A 21,329-nucleotide genomic window follows, 5' to 3' on the forward strand; every position below is an offset into this window, starting at 1 on the left:
CTCCACAGCCCCCAACCCCATGGTCCCCGGACCCACAGCCCACGGCCCCCGACCCCACGGCCCCCGGCCCCACAGCCCACGGCCGCAGAGCACCGGACCCCACAGACCCCAACCCCACGGCCCCCAGCCCCAAAGCCCCCGGCCCCCGACCCCACAGCCCCCAGCTCCCGGCCCCAGATTGCATGGTCCCGGGCCCTGGCGGCGTCGGACAGGAAACGTCGCCCGGGCGCGGCGAGCACCCGCCCCGCCGACCGCACACTCGGCCCAGACAGCTACGGCCCTCCTTCCGCGCAGCTCTCGGACCCGCCCGGGCGCAGGTAGCGCGCGATCCGGCGCCGCGCTTTCGCCACTGCTCTGGACGGCCGCCGGAGAGAACCAACGCTAAAAACACGCTCTCCCCGGAAAACGACAGCCCCAAACGTGGTGGCGCCTCCGAACGCGAAAAATCAGGGCCAAGTATTTTCTACCGACTTAGACGGCACGGAGGGGTAGCGAATCTGCCGCACCCGCTCGCCGGAAGTAGGGCCGCCCCTCACCGGAAGTGGCGCTTCCTCCATTTTGTTGCCCGCTATGGCGGCGGTGTCGAGGTTGGGCTCGGGATGCGGCGCTTTTGACTGAGGGGGTAGGCCAGGCGGAGGCGTCGGGGACATCGGCGTGGCTCAGAAGAGGACCAGCCTGGACGCCGGGGACGCTGTCATGTACGGCGCGAGCAGCGGCCGCGCCAAAACCGAGAGGAAAAGCGGCGCGAAGGAGGAGGCCGGGCCCGGCGGTGCCGGCGGTGGGGGGAACCGAGTGGAGCTGCTGGTCTTCGGCTATGCCTGCAAGCTGTTCCGGGACGACGAACGGGCCTTGGCCCAGGAACAGGGACAGCACCTCATCCCCTGGATGGGGGACCACAAGATCCTCATCGACAGGTCGGTTCCTCCCCCCACCCGCCGGTCCTCCCCTCCCCTCGCCCGCTTGATTTCGTCTGATGTTGACTTGATGGCCAGGACTGAAAAGGGGTTTTCTGGAGTCATCGGGGATCCGGGGGAAGCCCTCCTCCCCCGTCCGCACCCCCTGTTGTTTGGGGGGGAGGGGGACGGTGAAACCTGCCCTAAGTCTCTGGCTGGAGCTGCGTGCCGCGTCTGTCGCCGGAGGGATCGTCTCTGCTCCTGCAGCCCCTCTCGCGACCCCTCGCCCCTGTCGCTGGGTTGCAGTTGCCACTACGGGCGGCGGAAGCCGCCCGCGCCCTGGGCCTCTCCTGACCGGCGTTCTGGGGCCCTCCGTCCCACGGCTGGGTGTGGTGGGAGGGCAGCCCGAAACGCCGCACGCTGATGCCGCAGTTAGAACCCTCTTGGACCGCATGAGTTGGCCTTGTATCTTTCATGCCCCACGCTCACTGTGGAGCGCCCGTATTTTGCCGGGATGACATTTGACTCCCCCCGACTCCTCCCCCATCCTGTGTTAATGCGATGAGTGTGACAGCTTCAGGCCGAGGGTGAAGTTGCCCCTCGGCTGGAGGCCAGTTGACTTCCTGCAGACACTGGCTTGCTCTTAGAGGTAGCGTTCTTAGGGCTGGTTTCACTGTCTCTTAAAGCCAAAGGGTGGGCCTGGGATACAGATGTGTTCTTTTCAGATCAAACACGCTGGAGGTAATCACCCTAGGGTATGTTTAGGCACTTTGGGTAGGGAGCGGGGTCCCGGGACTGGAATTTCTAAAGGTGTTTGATTTGAAAAGGATGACATTACATGATGTAGGACGTTTGCTCCCCTCCCTTCCCGTGTTCTCAGTCCCTCCTTCCTTCTCCTTGGGATTTTTGTTTGCTGGTTTGGTTTTTACCGGTTTGGCAACTCTACTTCTGGGGCCCGGACTGAAAAGTAAGAGTGACCAACCATTAAACCGTGGAGTAGTCTCTCCGAGCGAAGGAAGGCCATCGTTTGAGACAATTAAAACTGGATTCTGCAAAGCCCTGGAACGTGACTGTAGGGATGACCTCTGAGCTGACCAGAATGGACACATTAATGACCAAACGTCTTTTTCCATCCCCAACGTTTCCATTTGGAGTTAGATCTAGACAAGAAGGACTCGTGCAGGGAGGGCTGCCCTCTCAGGTCTGGACCCGACAGCCCCGCTCTCTGCTCAAGCACGCTGTACTTTTAAACCGTGGTTTCTATTGAATGATGCTGCCTGAGTTGTCAGCGAGCCTCCTTTTCCAAAGCGTTACTTGTGGTATTTGTTATTATTAAAGTTTGGTAAGCGGGAAAGTCTGAGCTTTTTATGCAATTTCCAGTATCATTCTGTACATGATGTGAGTTAGGTCTTCCAAACTAGTGGGGAGCAAACGCCACACATGTACATGTGCGATATTTTAAAATAATGATCTGCATTTGTAAGTTAAGGAGGTTTACATCAAAGTAAAAGTAATTCTGAAATTAAATAAAATGCGATAACTTGGCTACCCTGAAATTTTTGGCCTTTTTTCTTATAATTGTCTTTTTTTCCGTAGTATTTTTTGGTCCTCATGACAAAAGTCAGCATTTAAAAATTAGGCAGACTTTTGTTTGTCTCTCTCTATTGGTTTTTGCAACCCTGAATCTGAGTGCTTTGAGTAAAATTCTCTAATTCACTCATTATCTGAGAGTTGCGCATTGACAGCATCTACACTGAATCTTTTATGTTAAAAGCATGGCAGAAAGTGCTCTTCTTATTCCATGCTAACGTGCCTAACGTACCTGTCGGTCCATGCTGGGACACATGGATGTGTCTTCATGTATGTGATCTGCTGGGGGTGTGAAGTTTAAAGGAAAAGGTTTGCACTGCGTCTTCTAATGGTTTTACTGTTTCCAGTGAACCTCCTTAAACTGCACGTATATGTCACTGTTCCTATGTATGTGTGTCTCTCTATCACATAACCCAGCACTTATTTCCTCAGCCAAGTGGCTAGGGGGCCAGCCTAGCCACGATTTTACCTCCAATGGACGCAAGTTTCTTTGGTGAAGATCTCTCCTGAGAGTTCGGGACTAGCAGAGAGGAGCGAGGAAATTTCGACCGTTTGGTTCTTACGGATAGGTATTTATGTATTCGGTTTGTGTGAATGTAAGCTATGATATTTGACTTTTCAGAAAAAAAATTTTTCTTTTAATTTTTTTTTGGCAAATGGCGTTGAATGGTTAACGAAACCATAAACGGTAAGAACTGCCACCGAGGTGGACACCATTTATGCTATTAGAGGAGTGCTTACCTTTAATTGTAAGTTTTGTCATAGTGTGGAAAGGAGTGAGAGTTTGTTAAGATAACTGGAGTTTAAAAGTAGGTGAGCTGTGACTAGCCAAATTAAGTATAAATCTGGGAAGAGTTTTTATGTTTGCTTTATTATTTGATTCCTTCGTTTTACTCGGTAAGTATACACCTGAAGCCTCGCACACAGCACCGCAGACGGTGATTCCTTGCCGCTGACCAGCGCGTTCACATTGCAGATACGATGGGCGCGGTCACCTGCATGACCTGTCTGAGTACGATGCTGAGTACTCGACGTGGAACAGAGACCACCAGCTCTCCGAAGAGGAGGCCCGCGTCGAGGCCCTGTGTGATGAGGAGAGGTATTTAGCCTTGCATACGGACTTGCTTGAGGAGGAGGCAAGGCAAGGTACTGCTCAAGACAAACTTACTTAAGCAACAAACTTTTAAAATTTTTTTAAGTATATTAAACGTTACTCCCATTCATTTTTTTATACTCACTCTTTCTGATATTATCTTGACAGTACCCAGTGGATTGGAAAAACAGGAGTCTTTGCGTTCTGAGAGGACCTCAGGATAGTTTATATATAGAGCCACAGAGAATTTTCCCAGCTTTTGAGGGCAGACTGGGATTTGACAAAACAAAAACCAAACTCTTTAACTGTTCTTCCTTAACAGTATCGTATAAATTAAAATTGATGTTCTTGTCTTTGCCTTAACAATCTTCCATGCAGTTCTTAACCCCCAAGTTCCTCAGCAGGAAGAAATTGTCCACAGAATCGCGTGTGCTGCTGTCTGTGGTAAACACGTGCTGGCAGAAGTGTACACTGATAGATGTGAAGTGTGAATTTTTAAACTGTCTTTGCCTCAAAAAGAGGTTGGAGAAATTGTGTTGTATGCTTTACCGATAGCTACAACTTTAGAAATATGTGTAAAATTTTTCTCAGTAAGTTTCTGTTTTTGTTAATAAAATTCTCGTTTTTGTTCAAGAGGAAGAATACAAACGTTTGAGCGCAGCCCTGGCCGAGGACGGCAGCTACCGTGCTGTGGGGCTCACGTACGGCGGTGCCTACTATGACCCGTCCGAGCCCACGGAGGAGGAGGAGCCCTGCAGGCAGAGAGGTGAGGGACGCCCGGGCGGCGGCGGCGCGGGGGGCAGCTACAGTCACCGCGGCATCGCCGCGGGGCAGGGACAGAACGTCACTGGTGCTCCTTCTCAGGGCGAAACAGCTCAGAGCAGGGAAGTGACTTGTTCGTAGAGACGAGAGTGAATTCAGGCAAGTGGTCTGCCTGGGATCTCGTCTTTTCCTTTATTTCTCTTGGATTCAGGGAGCAGGAAGTTACCCCCTCTGGATGCTGGTTCTAGACTGACAGCACAACTGCTGAAATCTCAGTGACTCATTCTTGGGGCGTTGAAAGGACAGGCATTAGCCACCCTCCTGCTAACCTGCCTCTTCACATCCCTCCACGACTGAACTGTGGCAGCTGTCCAGCGGAGGGGCACCTGGGGGTCACGACTGAACTGTGGCAGCTGTCCAGTGGAGGGACACCTGGGGGTCACAACTGAACTGTGGCAGCTGTCCAGTGGAGGGACACCTGGGGGTCACGACTGAACTGTGGCAGCTGTCCAGCGGAGGGACACCTGGGGGTCGGTTCCTACTGAATAGAAAAAGCACGAGGCCCCGGTCACGCTTGATAGGCCCTGGGACGTACGCTGACCACGGTATTTTAAAATAATATTTACATAAAATTAAAGATTCTAAGTTAATGCCTTTCTGGATTAACTCTGAGAACTTTGAATACTTTTTTGAAAAAATAGTGCTACTGAAAAATCTGGACTCGCATCCACAGGACTAAACATACGAGGTCACTTTGATCGGCCCTGGGAGCATCTTTATTACCGCCCTGCGTGCTGATCGGTCATGAATTGTCAGTAACGGTAACACGAACCTGAAACATTAAGGTTGCATCACTGGACTCAGGATATTCTGCCTGAAGAGAAGGGCAGCTTTAGAAGCCTGTTCTCATGTTCAGAATAATAAACTGGAGTCATACAGAGGGATTTAATTTTAGAGCTGACTGAACCTGTGATTTGGGACTTAATTGGCTTCTCCTTCAGTAACAAACCTGTTAACAGGTATGAAGGAACTGTAACAGTGTAACATTAAAATGCCATCCGCCTGCATGGGGCAGCCGCCCGGGAGCATCCCCCATCCTCTTTACCAAGGGGCCCGTCATATGGAGCCGTGGGGTGTGGGGGCAGACGCGTGCAAGCACTCTCCTCGTTGCCCTTTCTTTCTGCTCGTGACTTTGTGGGCATAAAAATCACTGCTGCACAGCTCTGTTCTGTGAGCTTCTACCAAGATTTTCCAGGTGTAATTTTAACCATGTTGAGTTAAAGCCCGGGTAAGGTAGTAAACACCTCTTGCCCGGACTTTTGGATCCAAGTGTATCTCAGAGGTTATGACGCGGTGGCCATGTTCTTGCAGGTTTAAGAAGTAACCACTCACCCCTTTATCCAGAGTAAGTTATCCATTTTAGGATTCTAGACAGTTCATATTTTACCGTCTCATCTCTGAACCACATGCACTGAATCTGCTTTAAACATGTGGCGTCTGATCAGAAGGGAGGAGTGCTCACTGTCACCACTTTACAAGCGAAGATTTGAGATTTCCAAAGGCCAGTGCCTTTTGCAAGATCAGTCAACTGTCTTTGGAAAAATCTAGAATAATTCCTTAACATTTTAGATTAGGCTCAGCAGACTATGACCGAAGGCCCAGTTGGCCTGTGACGGTGAAGTTCTGTCGTGGGAGCGCCGCGCTTGTCTGTCCGTGTGTTGTCTGTGCGGCTCCTGGAGTTGCACGGAGGCAGACCGCGGGCCCGGAGAGCCAGAAGTACGTGGTGCCGGCACTTTGCAGAGGGACGTTGCCAAGCCCTGTTCTAGGAGTTGAGCAGTCGTCCCGGTGTCATTACTGGACTAACTGATGTTAAGCTTGGTTGTGATTATTGGGTTTTAGGAACTTTAATGTGACTTTGTTCTCTTTTCCAACTCCTAGTGTACTTTCTCTGTAACATGAAGTCCTCTGTAGGGTTTGAAATGTGTCACGTTTTAAAATGGAGCCACATTCTCAGAGCTTTGTTTTATGTGCTGATTAATTTTATAGAAGTTGGGCCTATATAAAGCTTACAGCTTGACTTTATGTTCAACTCATATTAGTGTAAATTAAATGCCATTTCTAGAAAAAGAAACATAAACACATGTGCACGCAAGCACACGCAAACACTTTTTTAATAGAATTTAGTTTGGTACCCAGTACCACTGACAACCACGTTTTACTTTAATGTTGCATTCTCTTAAAATTAAAAAATTTTTCGTTTGTTCTCCTGAGTCACCAACACGTCTGAATATTCCTTGGTTTTAAAAGCTGCTGCACAGTTGACCCTTGAGCACACGGCAGTGAATGGTGCAGTCCACTTTTTCTCGGATTTTTGAGTAATTATGGTCCTGCACTGCGGGGAAACCATGGGTGTGGAGCCCCAGGCGCAGGGCCAGCCTCGGGGCCTGAGCGTCCAGGAATCTGGGTTTCCCCTGCGGATACCGAGGGACAGCCGCGCTGTCGTGCGTGTTTTAATACTTCGGAACCTTGTGCTGGTGACCAGAAGCGGCTGATGGCGCCTTTCCTCCGTGTGACTTCACTCCTCGCTGCCTTTTTGCAGCTGTTTTCAGGTCAATTCCTAGCCTTTAGATTTTCGTAGTTTTTCATCGTTGTTCCTTATCTTTTTAACAAGAAAAACTCATTTAAGTTTACTTGAATCTGAGCTAGTGTTGCAGTGGTTGGTTTTTATTGGGCGCTAGCTACAAAGCCATTTTTCTGTAAATAAAGGTGTGTGTGAGGACAGAGCGAATCTGCGCAGCCCACCTGTGCACAAAGCCCTTTGGATTCAAACGCCTTTGTTTCTGTGGGCGACTTAGTGCCAAGGCAGGCTGTGTGAACGAAGCTCCCACCACTTTGTCATTTTAGGGAGCTGCAGTAAACGTGCTTTTCTGCGCACACCTTTGGCCTCATTCTTGGCATGTTGCAAACCGGTGTTCCTAACATTTACTGGTTCTGCTGTGTCATTTGTTTGCTGGAACAGAATGGGGTTGCTGGTTACAGGGAGCTTCTGGGCCATAGTAAATCTTCAGTTCTTGGGCGGAGAGCAGGGTGTGTGAGCTGAGGGGGCGGTGTTAAGTGCTGACTCTTTATAGGAACCTCCCATCAACCTGTGTCTCGTCGGAATGCAGTCCTCAGGTGGTTATGGACGATGAGGCCTGCTCAGAGCTCCCCCTTGGCTTCGCAGAAGTAGGTTTGATAGGAGACCTTTGAAATGGTTCGTCTGTTTTAGGAGACTCCATCGTGTATGCTGGAAACGTTTGTTTTGATGATGATTTCGTATTTCTTTAATGTCATCTTTTTTGAAAGAAAACCTAAGATGCTGAAATCCTTTAAACCGATAGCTTCTATGAGTTTTCTACCATGTTTTTGGTGTGTGTCTCTGTGTCCTTTGAGATTGATCATTGACAGTGTGCAGGGGGTACCTTGGAGTTCAGAGTTACAAGGTTTAGTACCTTGTCTAACGTACAGCAGACAAATGTTTACTGAATAAGCCACTAAAGAATAAATGGAAGTGGAAAAAAGTGCACTTGACTATTTGTGAGAGAGGTGGTCTGCTTGAGTAGGGAAGTCTTGGCAGCTGGGTGCGAGGGCTTAGCAGTTCAGCAATGAAAAGTGGTCGCCTCGGAATTGAGCACCTTGCACTCTGCCTACCACTCGGTGGGGTCCACAGAGACAGTCAGGAGGAGTGCCCAGCAGGCCAGGGGTTGGGGGGAGGAGAACTGGACGCTGTCGGGCGCCTGCTCAGCCCCGAGCGTTGGGGTGGAGGCCCACACACGAGTTGTCTCAGCCTCCCGGCCCCAGGTCCGTGCTGCCACCACATTTGTACGAGGGAGAGGCTGAGACGGAGGGCGGGGGGCACCACCTCCCGCTGCAGCTCCCCGCCTCTCTGGGGTTCGGCGTGGGGATTTTACCTGCACGTGGTGGAATGAACAGAAAACAGGACGCGTTCCTGGAGCAGCGGGTCCGGGAGAACCGTAAAGAGCCGGCTGCCGCCGCCCTCCCCCTCCTAGTCGCCAGCTGTCGCTTGGGTGCCTTCTTTCCAGGTCGTTGTTCTGAAGTTTTTTATGTTTTCTTTTCATACAGAAAAAAATGAGGCTGAAAATGTAGAGGAAAACGAGGAGCCTTTCGTTGCGCCTTTCGGATTGAACGTGCCGCCGGACGTGGAGCTGGTAGGTGTCCTTCTGCTCCCGATGCTGGTAACCCTGTCACTGTGTGCTCCCAAGTCTAGTGTGAGACTGTCGCGGTGGCGGCTCTTGGAAGTGTAGGTGAGTGACGCTTTAAAGGTATTTCTGAGCTAATGGAGAGGAAAATCACATGCCACCTACTTTCCTCTAGAGAGGAAGGGGGAGTCAGGGCAGGGTCCCTGGACCAGAGCGTCGGGGGTGGGGGAGTGCTCGCTCTCCGAGCTCCCAGGTTGACTCCCCAGGTGCTCCTAGCGTGGAAAGTCCGAGTCGGAGTTAGCGGTGTGGCCATTGACCACGGTTAGACGCCAGAACGCCCTGCCCAAGGCGTCGTGGCTCTCGGCAAAGTTGCTTGGCTCTGGCTTTTCCTAGGGTGGTTTCTGTGGGCAGGTAAGATGTGTATCTTTGCTGCAACGTCTTCCTGGCACTCCTCCACCCAGTTGTCCTCCCCGCCGTGAGTAGGTCCTGTGGTGTCTCCTGGCGGCCCTGGCACTCGGGGGAGCACGTGGGTGGCCTTGCTGATGGCCTGAGCTCCTGGCAGAGTTGGGACTCCAGCACGTGATCTCACCCCACACTTTCAGCACTGCGGCTTGGGGTTACGTTGCAGGGCCTCTCTGAGGGCTTTCGACGTGCCCTCTGGTTTAATGCTCATAACCCTGCGAGGCAGCTTACGGTTACTATCTCCCCTTCACAAATGAAGGAAAGGGAAGATTTGGGTCGCTGACAGCACACAGGGCCTCTAGCCCGTGGTCTTAACTGTCATGCCATCACGAGTCACCACACTTCGTGGGATTTTTATTTGTTAAAGTACATACTTGGGAGGGGGATTTGTGCTCAGCATAAGCCTTTTTTCCTCTGGCGTTTTCCTGACTGGATTGCAGGCCCCGTGGGCGGGGGTGTTCTAGATTCTTGTCTGTGTCCTGCTGGGGTCACTAGAGATGTGGTGGATACTGGAATCTGCCCAGAAAGCCTCCTCCGTGCTCCACACGGCACTCCTCTCTGCCTCAGCTCGTGTGGCATGAACTTCATGTGTGTATGGGCAGTGGGGGATGCCAGACCAGCCCTCTAATGCCCACCCCCCCAATTCCTCTGTTACCAGGCCGCTTTCTCGCTCGCTCGCTCGCTCTCTCTCTCTCGCTCTCTCGCTCTCTCGCTCTCTCTCTCTCTCTCTCTCTCTCGCTTGTGCACTCGCTCTCTCTCTCTCTCTCTTTCTCTTGCAAATATGGGTAAAAATGTCTTTGAATTTTGCAAAGTGAAATTGTGACTTATGTTTGATTCCTTGTTTCTACCGTGGATCATTTTGCTGTAGTTAAAACTGAAAATGTTATCTGAAGATTTGGCATCCTGAGGCTGGTACTGATTTTTTCGTTTGTTTTCTTTATTTGGTTGGGGGAGGTAGGTGTGTGTATGTTTGTATGTGTTTAATGGAGGTCCTGGGGATTGAACCCAGGACCTCACGCATGTTAACTAAGCATGTGCTCTACCACTGAGCCGCACCGTCCCCCGACCCCAGCATTAATACATTTCTATGGATTGTTACGTGTCGTGTTCCTATTTGTTCCGAAATATGCTGTTCTACATGAAAAACCCGTTAAAAATGGGTTGCTCCCCAACCCATATTCAATGCTAAAAGCTTCTGTTTAAGGTTGACTATATGGAATTTGTTTGATATGAATGATCATTTTTGACCTTTTATGCAAATATGAATATGGAGGTATAATAGATTTCGTTGCCTTGTTTAATTTCTATTAAAATGTTTAATGGCTGTACGGTCCCGAAGAACATCACTGAGCTATTTAATGTTCTCCCAAAACTAAGAATATTTACTACTCGTCGGGGAGCAAAGTAAGCCATGTTGGATAGTGATTTGCTCTCTCAATGTAGAGCTCCTTCTGGTGTTACTACAAAACGGTCTTGAGTAGGAAGTTGTCTTGATTATGTGGAAATCGTGTTTCTGTGCTTATCGGGTCGCTGGCGGAGGACAGCTTGCTTTTCCTTTATGGGGTGTCAGTGTTTCATTCTTCATAATTACTGTGGTTTGGGACAGTGATTCACTGTGTAAACTATACAGTGTCGTGCCCAGGCTCGTGGGGAAAATGTCGGAAGGCAGAGGGGTCTGCATCACGCGCTCCCCTTGGGGACAGCGCCGAGGCTGCCGGCTCACGTTTTGGCGGACGCCTGCTGCCTGGGTGCGCGGCTTGCTCTGGCTGCGGCCGTGGTGGGTGGGGGGCCCTCTTAGTTAAGACAGCAGGTGCTTTAGAGGAGTCTCAGTTTTTAAACCAGGCTTTAGGCTTAGAACCTACACACTGCGGGCCCTCTGCGATTTTGTGTGAGGGGCAAGGAGCAGTCAGGGATCCCGGGGCCCTGGGAGCCCGTGCTGGTGCCTGCCCCAGACTGGTCACCGCAGACGCTGCCCGCCTGGGTCCACGCCCCCCCAGGCCTCAAGACTCCAGCCCCTAGGGCACCTCACGGCCTTACTTCAGTTTTCCGTGGTGACTCTGTGTGCGATTCTTACGTTTCTTGGGATGTAGGACCTGTTTTGCCCAGAATGCGCAGCCCAGCGTCATTTGTCCTGACGTGCGTTCAGTCACTCACCCCTTTCCCGGGGACCTGGAGGTCACTTTGGTCACTCCCGAGTGCTCTGCAGCCCAGGCCGGTCTCTGCCTGTGCTGTGCGGTGCTGCTCTGCGGGGAAGGTGGACGCGGGCCACTCGGCCTGTTCTCTCGTGCCCCTGAGAGGCAACAGACGGCACAGGTCGAGCTCTGAGCCCAAACGATGTCCCGCAAATAATGGCGGCAGGTGCACGAGGTCACAGGGACCCACGTGTTCCGTAAGACCGCGCATTTCACTGCTGCCCAGCAGGCCTCTGTCTGAATGCACTTCCAGGGGAGCTGTGCTTGTCTGAGCGTATCTTACGGACAAAAGGAAAAGGGGGAAGGGGCAGTGCACGGTCGCAGCAGGTGCCGCGTTTCTGTCTGCTGGGTTAGTGACAACATCAGGTGGAAACCGTGCGTGGACCGCACGCCGGGCGCGGCGCTGGGCTTTCCACTGAAGTGAGGCTCTATTGGATGCTGTTCTGATTAGAGCCTGATTCTTGTCATAAATTCGGCTGCTCTTGCCACAGGAAGCGGTGGGAAGGAAAGAAACGTGGTTGACCCTGTGTCCTGTGGAGCGAGAGCGCTCGCCTTCTCCCGGGGTCTGTGACGGACGACGAGCGTTCCCCTGGCGCGGGACGTGTCGTGCGCCTCTGCCCTCCGGGCACTTTGTTAACTGTCTGTCTTTCTGTGCGGAACCTAAATGGGTTTACGAAGTTGTATGTGTCGCTGTATTCCTTTACAGCTTCAGGGTTTTGAATCTCGTTTTGGAAGCCATTTCCTGTATTTTCCTGTATTTCCTGGTATTACTTCCACAGTTTCGTTTGTACAGCTGACTTGTGGCTCGATCTGGTGTCTGTCTGGGGCTCTGAGTGAAGGGGGTGTCTAACTTCCCTCCCTGGCCGTGGAGGAGGAGAGGGCCGGCCCACTGCCCTCGGGGGGCCCCCTCACCCGCCCCACCTGCCCCCCACCTGCCCCCCGTCCTGCTTCAGGCGTCTGCGCTCCCGCGCTTCCCGAGGCTCGTTGGGAGTCTCCCCCGGCACGGGTTCCCTGACCTCGCACGCCGTCCCCCCGCTCCCCGGAGCCTGCTGCGGAGTTCTCGGGGCCACGTGAGTGGAGCTTGGGAGGAGCTGGGAGGTGTTGGCTGCCCTCTTGGGCCCAGTCACTTCTTAAAAGCAGCTCTCCCGTGTCAGTCTTCGTGACACACACGTATCTGTGTGCTGGCTATCTCCTAAACCCTACTCTACGGTAGGAATAATCATGACATTCTTCACGAGAAGAGGTTTTCCCCTGAAACTAACATGATGCCGACGGCGGAGGAGGACTTTCTCCGCTCCGGGTGTTGACCCTGCACCAGCCGCCTGGCGGCAGGCCTGAAGGGTGTTCACAAGGAGCTTTGCTCTCCGCTGTCACTGTCTAGTCTGGAAGTCACCTGTACGCTGCCTTTCGACCACGGTAGCCATAATGCTATTTCCTAAGTGGGCCTACTTTTAAGAAACTTCAGACCATCAGGTTGATGTGGTCAACAGAGGACACTTCCACTCAGAGGGCAAGGGATTGTGTTTCCTTTAAGGACAGTCACTGTGAAGTGATCGTTCGTAATCGTCGTGTGCATGGGCTGCACTGATTCAAAAGCCAGTCTCCCTGTTGAACCAGAGCCCGTGGAAATGCGCATCAGGGTCCGCGCTTCAGCGCCTTTGACGTGGACTCTAGCTTCTGTGGGGGTCAGTAAACACCTTTACTTGTGGACGTTTATCCTGTGTGAGTGTGGAGAACGTTATTAGTTCAAGAATTAAATTTGAGAATTAAGGCATTTATATTTGTTGAAGGATTCAACCTTGAAATTACAGTATAAACATTTTTAATTGCCCATTTTTAGTGAGAATAATTTCCCACTTTATTTGCGTGCAATTTCCTAGCATTAATCTCTTCATTGATACTAAAAGAATTTTAGATGTATGGCTTCCAGCTCTTGGGCTGAGGGCTCCATGTGTGGATAGGAATTGCCGGCTTGAGACGTGGTGGGCGTGACTCAGCATTGGTTTGGAACTGCTTACTTTAAGTGGGAGTGTTGCTGATCGGGGGCCGGAGCCCCGCCTAACAGGGAGCAGGAAGGAGGAGCTGGTGAGGAGGGTGGGTGCAGGAGAGGCTTGGCCTGAGCGCGTGCTTTCTCTGGCTGTATAGAGGGGTGTTTTCCAAGCGATAAAGAGGAGTACCAGCTGCGAAAAAGGGAAGAGAAGGGGTTCTTAGGTCCTTGAGAAACTTGTAGGAACGTGTGCCCCTCCCTAGAAAAATGTTCGTGTGTGTGTAAAACTTGCATGCCCCTTTCCCAGGGGCTTCCCGAGCCCCTGGCCTCTGCCGTGGACCCCCTGGTCTGGAAACCCGCTGAGTAGTGCAGGAAGCCTGCCTCCGGGCAGTTTGGTGCGAAGCTGGAGTAGCACCTGGGTGGGTGCCTCATCTCCCTACAGAATGCTGCGCGGTTCAGAAAGTGACCAGGCGCTTCCAAAGGAAATCACTTCTTCTTCTTTTTTTTTTTTACTTATTTTTTGATGGGGGGAGGTAATTAGGTTTATTTAGTATTTATTCTTCAAGGAAGTAGTGGGACTTGAACCCAGGACCTCCCGCATGCTAATCGTTTGCTCTGCTGCTTGAGCTGTGCCCTCCCCCGGAAGTGACCTCGTACAGTCGACAGTGAGACAGGGCTATGTCTGTTGAGCCACGCGGCCGCGGGTGACGTGGGTGTGTGCTCTCTCGCAGCCCCCGACGGCCAAGATGCACGCCATCATCGAGCGCACGGCCAGCTTCGTGTGCAGGCAGGGCGCGCAGTTTGAGATCATGCTGAAGGCCAAGCAGGCCCGGAACTCGCAGTTTGACTTCCTGCGCTTTGACCACTACCTCAACCCCTACTACAAATTCATCCAGAAAGCTATGAAGGAAGGACGGTACACGGTACTGGCAGAAAACAGAACCGAAGAGAAAAAGAGTACGTGACCCTGTTTCTGTCCTGGGCTGGGCTGGGGGCGGGGTCGCCCTGGGAGGGTTGGAGAGGGTCGAGCTTACAGATGCCTGGCTGAAAGCCATCCGTGAAACCCGGCCCCAAGGCACGGTGGTCAAGCCTGCGGGCGCCGTGCGCGTGATGCCCGTCTTGATAAGCCTGGAAAACGCATCAGGTTCTCTGTTAACGCTTTTGCAGATGGTTGAAGTAGATGTAAACACTGATGCTGTCAGCGCAGCCGTCCAGGCTGGGAGGGTGCCCTCTCGTCGGGGCTGCTCGACAGACATGGTGCAGAGAAGGCAGTGAGCCTTGTGCTTCCAGATCGTTCTAGCACACACTCCGCGAGGGCCTGAGCTCCAGTCCACAGGCCCCTGAAAGCCCCTTCCTCTGCCTTTTTACTCATCTCTCCTTAAGCTGTTGTTTTCATAAGAGTCTAAATTTAGAATTCTTACTGCAAAGGGTTTTGCATCGAGTTCAGAGACAGCAGTCCGTGTGAACCTGCCATGAGAGCTCGCTCTCCTCCGAGACATGGTTTTCACAGCCAGTGGTGTGCGTCTCACCACACATCTCGTCTTCTCCGTGTCTGTTCGCTGGAGTTTTAAAAAATAGTCCTTGCTGTTATTTTGCCTTCATAAAGCAGTGAGATTTTTGCCCTTTTTCTAACAAATCTAAAGACAGAGAGTCCCTGGACTAGTTAATGCCAGAGGGAAGGCGCCAGCCGGGCGAGGTCTCGCTCCTTCCACACCCGCCTGGCCTTCTGCTGAGCAGCCTGGGTGGCGACAGCGCAGAGAATAATTTCCAAGGGTGTTTTTGGGCAGATGACTGAGGAGTGACTGCACGTAGCCCTGCCTTTGTCTGTGTCTAAGTTCTTGCATGACATACTGGTGCCTTGAGATCTCGAACCCTACTTTTGCTTTCAGAGGCGGGGGCCGGCTCCGACCACGAGGAGGACGAGGAGGAGGAGGACGGGAGTTACCTGCACCCGTCCCTCTTCGCTTCCAAGAAGTGCAGCCGCCTGGAGGAGCTGATGAAGGTTCTTATCGCTTTGTGGGCCGTGTGTCTCCATAGCAAAGCTGCTGGCTTCACCTTGGAGATTACTAAGCAGGCGTGTCTTTTGTCCAACAGCTGTATTGTATTTTGGTATCATTGAGGTACATTTTGCCTTTTCGTTTTGCCGTCGTGGCAGAGATCTGCTACCTGTAGTTTTTTGTGTCCCATTTTGTAAAACCACAGGGGAATTATCTTCATTTTGTTGTAGTTTTTACTCTGGGATATTTAGAGTAAGTAGAATGTTGGTTAAGACTTGGAAACTGTTTTTTCGTGCAGATTTCATCATAACAGGATTAGATTTTATAGCTGTCCAGAGTACGTGCTGCTTGAAATCGTCTGTTACCATCACAGGCACCATAATCTGTTACCTAAAGATAAAAATTTTTTTTCTGACCTTCCCTCATCCTTATTATAAAAGAGTCACTCGGCGTTGTCATGCAGTTAGTCCGTGCTGCTCAGTCTGCCATCTGCAATGGAAAAGCAGGGGTCCGTGAGACCCAAGCACACCATTTCGCATCTCACAGGGTGGCTCATCCCTTGAGGGAGGATTGTAGATTCATTGGACGTGGTGATTCAGAATCAGAAGTTGCTTTAAGGATGGACAAAGTTTCAAGTTTTGAGCAAGTCTGCCGGCTCGCACTTGCACCGGAAGCCGTCCAGTCCTGACCATCCCTCCTTCCTTTCCTTAGTGCTGTCAGGAAGGTGGAAGCAGTTCATTTGTTCAGTTCCTCTGGAACTTCCGACCGGCCAGAGCTCTCAGCCACAGTAGTCAGGACCTCCGTGTGTGCACGTGTGTGTGGCAGTGGTGCGCACGCGTGTGCTGAGGTGTTCCTGAAGCACAGACGCTGCTCTGAGGTTGGGCTGAGCCTCCCTGCCACCGGAGGGTTCTGCGTGACGCAAATACAGGAAGCAGTGTGACCTCGCGTCCTCTCTGTCTGCAGCCTTTGAAGGTGGTGGACCCGGATCACCCCCTGGCGGCGCTGGTCCGCAAAGCGCAGGCTGACAGCCCCGCCCCCACCCCGCCCACGGCAGACGGCGCGGCAGGGCAGCCCTCCCGGGTGGAGTACGCCTCTGACTGTGAGTACCTCGCTGTGCGCCTCCGGCCCGGCCCGCAGCAGCAGCAAGGCTTACCCAGCAGGGTGTCGGGGCGGTGTGGAGGCAGGCCTGGCGGGGTGCCGTGAGGAACCCCCTGCACAGCCGTCCTCAGGCTTGAGCGCGTAGCTTCGTCCTTCGGGTCGCCCATGTTGGCAAGACGGCTGCTGCCACCAGCATCAGCCCTACAGTCCAGGCGGAAGGCTGAAGAGGAGGGGCAGGGCAGACGGGAGGTGCTAGTGACTCTGCGCCTCCTCGGAGACCTCCCCGCAGCCGTGCCTGGCGACCCTTTGACCTCGTGGGCTTGGCGGTGTCATGAGAGGCCGGGAGATGGGCTTCCAGTTGAGTGGGACACACTGCTGCCCTAGACAGAATCAGCTCCGCTCAGCACAGCGGGGAGCGTGGGCGGTGGTGGACGCGGGCTGCCGGCCACAGCGGTCTTCCCGAGAAAGGCGCAGCCTGAGACCGCGCGTGGCGCGCGCCCGGGCCTGGTCGCAGCTCCTGAGCGCGCTCGCTGCTTGCCATGTTCTTCTTAATTCCTTGAGGTCATTCGCAGAGGCAGGTCTTGAAGCTCTATTCAGGAAACCACTTGGAAGCATCTAGCCTCCGCCTCACCATTGTCAGGTCTTCTGAAACTTACTTTATTCAGAGGCGAGATGTGGAGAGGGAACAGCCCCTGGCAAAGCTGTGGGGCTCGCGTGCTCGGCCTGTGTCGCGGGCGCTGAGACGCCGTGAGCCCGCCCAGAGCCGTTCACTCCCAGCAGCGGCTGGAGACCCGGCCTGAGTTTGATTCCCCCTCAGGTTCGCTGCTTGTTACTTGGAGACCAAGCCTTTGTTAAGGGTGACACCTGCGCCCTTCACACCCCCCGTCTCTCATGCACAGCTTTGATGCGCTCAGTTCACATTTTTAGACTGCAAAAGTCAGTTACTTGAGTGAACTTAATGCGTGTGTCCTAAAAAAAAACCTCTTGGAGAATTCACGTAATTTACTTAACTATTCAATCAAGTTGGTTCAAATTTCATTGAGTGCTCAAGTCCAGGAGCAGATCTGGCACGGCTCCTCCTCACCCGGTGCTTAGGTTCCGGGCGGTGGGTGGTGAGCTCGGCATTCGAGGCCATGGTCTCTGTGGTGCTGAGTCACAGAGCACGGAGGGAGTGAGCCGAACGTCTGCCCCACCTCGTGTCGGTCCAGGGACATCACTGAGGGGACATCTCTTGGCTTCCTTGTCTCCTTTACGACCCTGTCGTTGACGTTCGTCAAGGTCAGCGCAGCGCCTGTTCACCTCCCCAGCCTCCTGACCCTGAGACGAGGAGAAAATCCGAGCTGAGCGGCCATTTGCATCGCTCACCGCTGGTGTACATGCAGCCGAGTGCTGGGGTCTTTCCTGGCACAGGGCATCCACAGACCCTGCAGGCCTGGGCAGGGCAGTGGCGAGAGAGGCTGCCTGTGACTTGTGGTCCTACTGTGAGACCCCACGGTCTGGCTGTTGACCTTGGGCTGGGCTGAGCAACGCCAGGCGGAAGATGAGAGGGGTGGCCAGGTTCCCGGGAGCTCGCTGCGGTGCCCAGAGCCCGTTGACTCCCTCCTGCAGCCCATCAGGGGCCCACAGGCCACGCTGGCTGTAGCAGCCTCCACCCATCCTTGCTCTGTGCAGACTCTGCTGGCCAGTCCACGGGCATGACCCTTGACCCCAGCCGGAGATGCTCCAGTGAGGCGGGCACCAGTTAGTAACCACCTCTTTCCTCAATAAAGTAGTCGTTTGACAGCCATCTTCCCCTTCACACTTGCAAGAGCGACAGCCTGAGCAGGACAGGGCATTTGGGGGTCATGCCTGGTGTGGACACACACCCCGCGTTGAGGGCCAGCCCCCCGTCTGCCTGTCCGGCCCAGCAGGGATGAAGGAGTGAATACTGACAGAGCGTGTGGCTGACTAGACATGGATTCCAGCCGTGCCAGAGGGCTGGGGCCAAGTTCTAGGTTTTCCAGAGACGCAAGGAATCTAGAATGTTTAGAGGAGACATCTCAACGCACAGATGTCAGCAGTGACTTCACATTGTGTCAGAATACGAGGCAGTCTGCCAGAACACATGGCAAACCTGATGCTGCTCTTAGGCACCCATGTCCCACCTGTGGGTCCAGGAGGGGTTCCGGGCCTGGGACGGGGGACATCGCAGTTTCTCTGCGGAGACCGTCCCCAGCAGCAGTCAGCTCTGCCCAGAGGCTAGGGAAGGGGGCTGAAAGTGTCCTTCAGAGTTCACTGTAAACGCATCACTCCCAGAAGTGAGAGCATTTTCATTAGAATGGGGAGGACAAAGCCAGACTCCACCCGGGTGGGAAGCGCTGGGGGGCCTAGAAGTGGAGGCCTGGACACAGACCCTTTGTGACCTTGGCTGGGAAGAGGGCAGGGACTAGTGGGGAAGAGCCCCCTTCGAGCGTGGCTCCTTGGGTTGCCGTGACAACTGCCCGCCCAGCCTGCAGGGCCCATAGTGGGGAGGTGGCCTGGATGTTCCCGGGAAGAGCCATGGGCCTTTGGGTCCAGTTCAGAAGAACACCTAGAAGACATAAACCCAAGCACCTGGACTCAGGCTCTCAGTGGTGATTGTCCTCGTTTGTGGTTAGATGCTATGGTTATCTTAAAAAACAACAAGCAAGAATATGAAAAATTTGAAAAAGAAGACAGTCAAGGGAGATGTGGCCCATAGAATAATGAAGTGAGATGTTGCAGTGGAAGTCCTTTAGAGCCTAATGACTGGTGGCTTAAACCAAGTGTGTGGTTAAAACAGTGCTACGTACGGGCCTGAAGTATCTTCCAACTTGGAAGGTGCAGGTGTGCCCTCGGCCCGTTTGATGGGGGCCACAGCCCTGCCTTTGGCGGGTGTCCTCGCCGAGCCCAGCCAGCTGCTGTGGGTGAGCGGAACCCCGGGCTCGCAGCCTGTTACCTCAAGGCCCTCCCAGTTCGCTCTTCCTCCTCGGGTTCCGCAGCAGGGCTTTGTTTTCGTTTTTTTTTAGGCAATTGGCATTTTATCCGATCTTTCCAAAGAATTCAGTTTCATTTTCACAGAAACTGTAAGTCTCTTCTCTCATTCAGATTTCATCTGTTTGCACAGATTTTAATTAAATACATAATTACAGTATGTTTAACTGGAGAAAGTTTAAGTGGAAAAACTGCTGGTGAAATCAGAAAGGCCCAGCCTTCTGAGGAGCTGCGTCACAGCCTGGTGTGTTGGTGCCTCCAGGTGCCTTCCCCAGCACAACCCCGGAAGTTCCTCAGAGAGAAAGGTTGGAGGGGCCCTGGAGATGGATTTAAACCAGGAAGGGCTGTCTTAGGAAAAGCTCAGAGGTGGGAAAAGCTGTTTGGAGAACAGATCACGTTAGAGCCTCACTTTCTATCCAGCAGCAGAAACACTTCCAGATGTGAGTGTTCTCGGAAAGCGAGGGTACTTCAGCAGATAAAGAATCATCTATTTTAAGCCAACAGACATACTTAGCTAATGGAAAAAATAAAATTGTTGAGAAAGCAGAAAAAATCTAACATACAAACAGCTTTTACAGTCAAATAGGAAAAAGAAGCTAATGGTCCAGTGGAAAAGTGAACTTTGTTATGAATAATTTACAAAGATAAAAATGGTCAATTTTTTTAAAGGTTTATCCTTGCTATGCACTCAGATGGCGTTGTATCTGATTACTTTAGAACGTTACCTCCAGAGAAAATAAAATCCAGTGTTTCACTTATGTCAGTGTGCAGAAAATGTATGAAGAATATGGGACTTTTTGGTACAGTGGAAAGGTGTTCAGGAGTGGGAGGAGGGCATAGCTCAGCGGCAGGGCGCTTAGCATGCACAGGGTCCTGGGTTCAATCCCCAGTACCACCTCAAAACTAAATAAACCTAATTACCCTCAGAGAAAAAAAAAAGGAAAGAAAAGTTGCACTTGCAGGCACACAAGAACACTTTGAATTTAAGTCTTCAGATAAAATTTCTGGGCTGTGGAAAATTTATTCATGCGTACATGTTTGAATTTCTTAGTAATTGTAGGGATTATGTAAGAGAAATAGAGACCACGCCTCCAGGGATGTGCCATCTTCAGCTGTCATGTAAGCAGAGAAGGACAAGGTGGACAGGCGCTCCTGCCTTGCCAGTGGAAGCGTAGACTTGTGCACGGCGGCGGGCGGGCAAGCCGACGGTGCAGACTGGAAGCCAAAATGCGCAGAACTGCACTGACCCAGAACTTCTCCTTCAGTCTCCACACATAGGTGTAAAGACTGAGCTACAGGAGTGTTCCTTGTGAGTAAGACTTTTACTGCTCGCCAAGGACTGAGATGCCCTCTGTCCTTCGGGGGGGACCGAGGGAGTGAGTGTCCGCGCCTGTGAGCTCAGGCAGAGTGGGCTGCCGGGGTCAGAGAGGGAGCCCCTCGTCGGGGAGGGCGAGGGCAGAAGGGGAAGGGTAGGTTTGGGGTGAGGCCATTGGGGTCCCTTCAGAAGGGGGGTCGGGTGAGAGGCCGGTGCCGGCGGTGTGCTCCGAAGAGGACCCAGGAGAACAAGGTGCAGGGCGGGGGAGCCATCGCTCCCTGCCCGCTTGTACTGCTTAGAGCCTCCCCAGAAAAGGCAGAGATGCAAGCTGCTCACTCGGCAGCGCGGCTGAGTTAACCCCACGTGGGTCTGCGGTTTTAACGACCGGCCTGTTTTCAGTCCCCGGTACTCTGCCGAGGCCAGGTGCCCGCCTGCGGGCCCTGCAGGGGGCTGCAGTCCCCAGGCTCTTCTGTCTGCTTGTGTTACTCGGTGTTTAGTCATCACCTAGAATGTGCTCGGGCATCCCCTGTTGCTTACTTCCTGCCCATCAGAGATCTTCCTAGATTTTAGCAACCTGGGGAAAAAGCACCTCTTTTTGTTTTACAGTTAGAAACTCCTTAAATGTAAACGTGTAAAACATAGTTTCTTTCATTTATTAGCCCGACCGTGGGCTCTTTCATGCTGTTTTCTGTTATTATTTACTTGTCTTCTGCCGTTTAGCGATTAATCCTCGCGGAAGCGCATAATAAA

General features: G+C 52.7%; 1 protein-coding gene across 5 annotated transcripts in view; it reads left to right on the forward strand.

The window, feature by feature from the left end:
- Positions 1 to 559: 559 nt before the first annotated feature.
- The window catches only part of SFSWAP (splicing factor SWAP), a 66,626-nt gene continuing 45,856 nt past the window's right edge, over positions 560 to 21,329 (forward strand). For 4 of the 5 annotated variants that reach the window (XM_072953371.1, XM_072953367.1, XM_072953369.1 and 1 more), the window contains exons 1-7: positions 560 to 914; positions 3,460 to 3,629; positions 4,211 to 4,342; positions 8,461 to 8,546; positions 13,910 to 14,135; positions 15,068 to 15,180; positions 16,139 to 16,274. In XM_072953371.1, the coding sequence (XP_072809472.1) occupies positions 697 to 914; positions 3,460 to 3,629; positions 4,211 to 4,342; positions 8,461 to 8,546; positions 13,910 to 14,135; positions 15,068 to 15,180; positions 16,139 to 16,274 (1,081 nt within the window). In that variant the 5' untranslated portion in view covers positions 560 to 696. The remainder of the gene's footprint in view (positions 915 to 3,459; positions 3,630 to 4,210; positions 4,343 to 8,460; positions 8,547 to 13,909; positions 14,136 to 15,067; positions 15,181 to 16,138; positions 16,275 to 21,329) is intronic. The other variant, XM_072953370.1, reaches the window with a different exon arrangement.

Source organism: Vicugna pacos, chromosome 32 (genome assembly GCF_048564905.1).
Source record: "Vicugna pacos chromosome 32, VicPac4, whole genome shotgun sequence".
In the NCBI taxonomy this organism is placed as follows: domain Eukaryota; kingdom Metazoa; phylum Chordata; class Mammalia; order Artiodactyla; family Camelidae; genus Vicugna; species Vicugna pacos.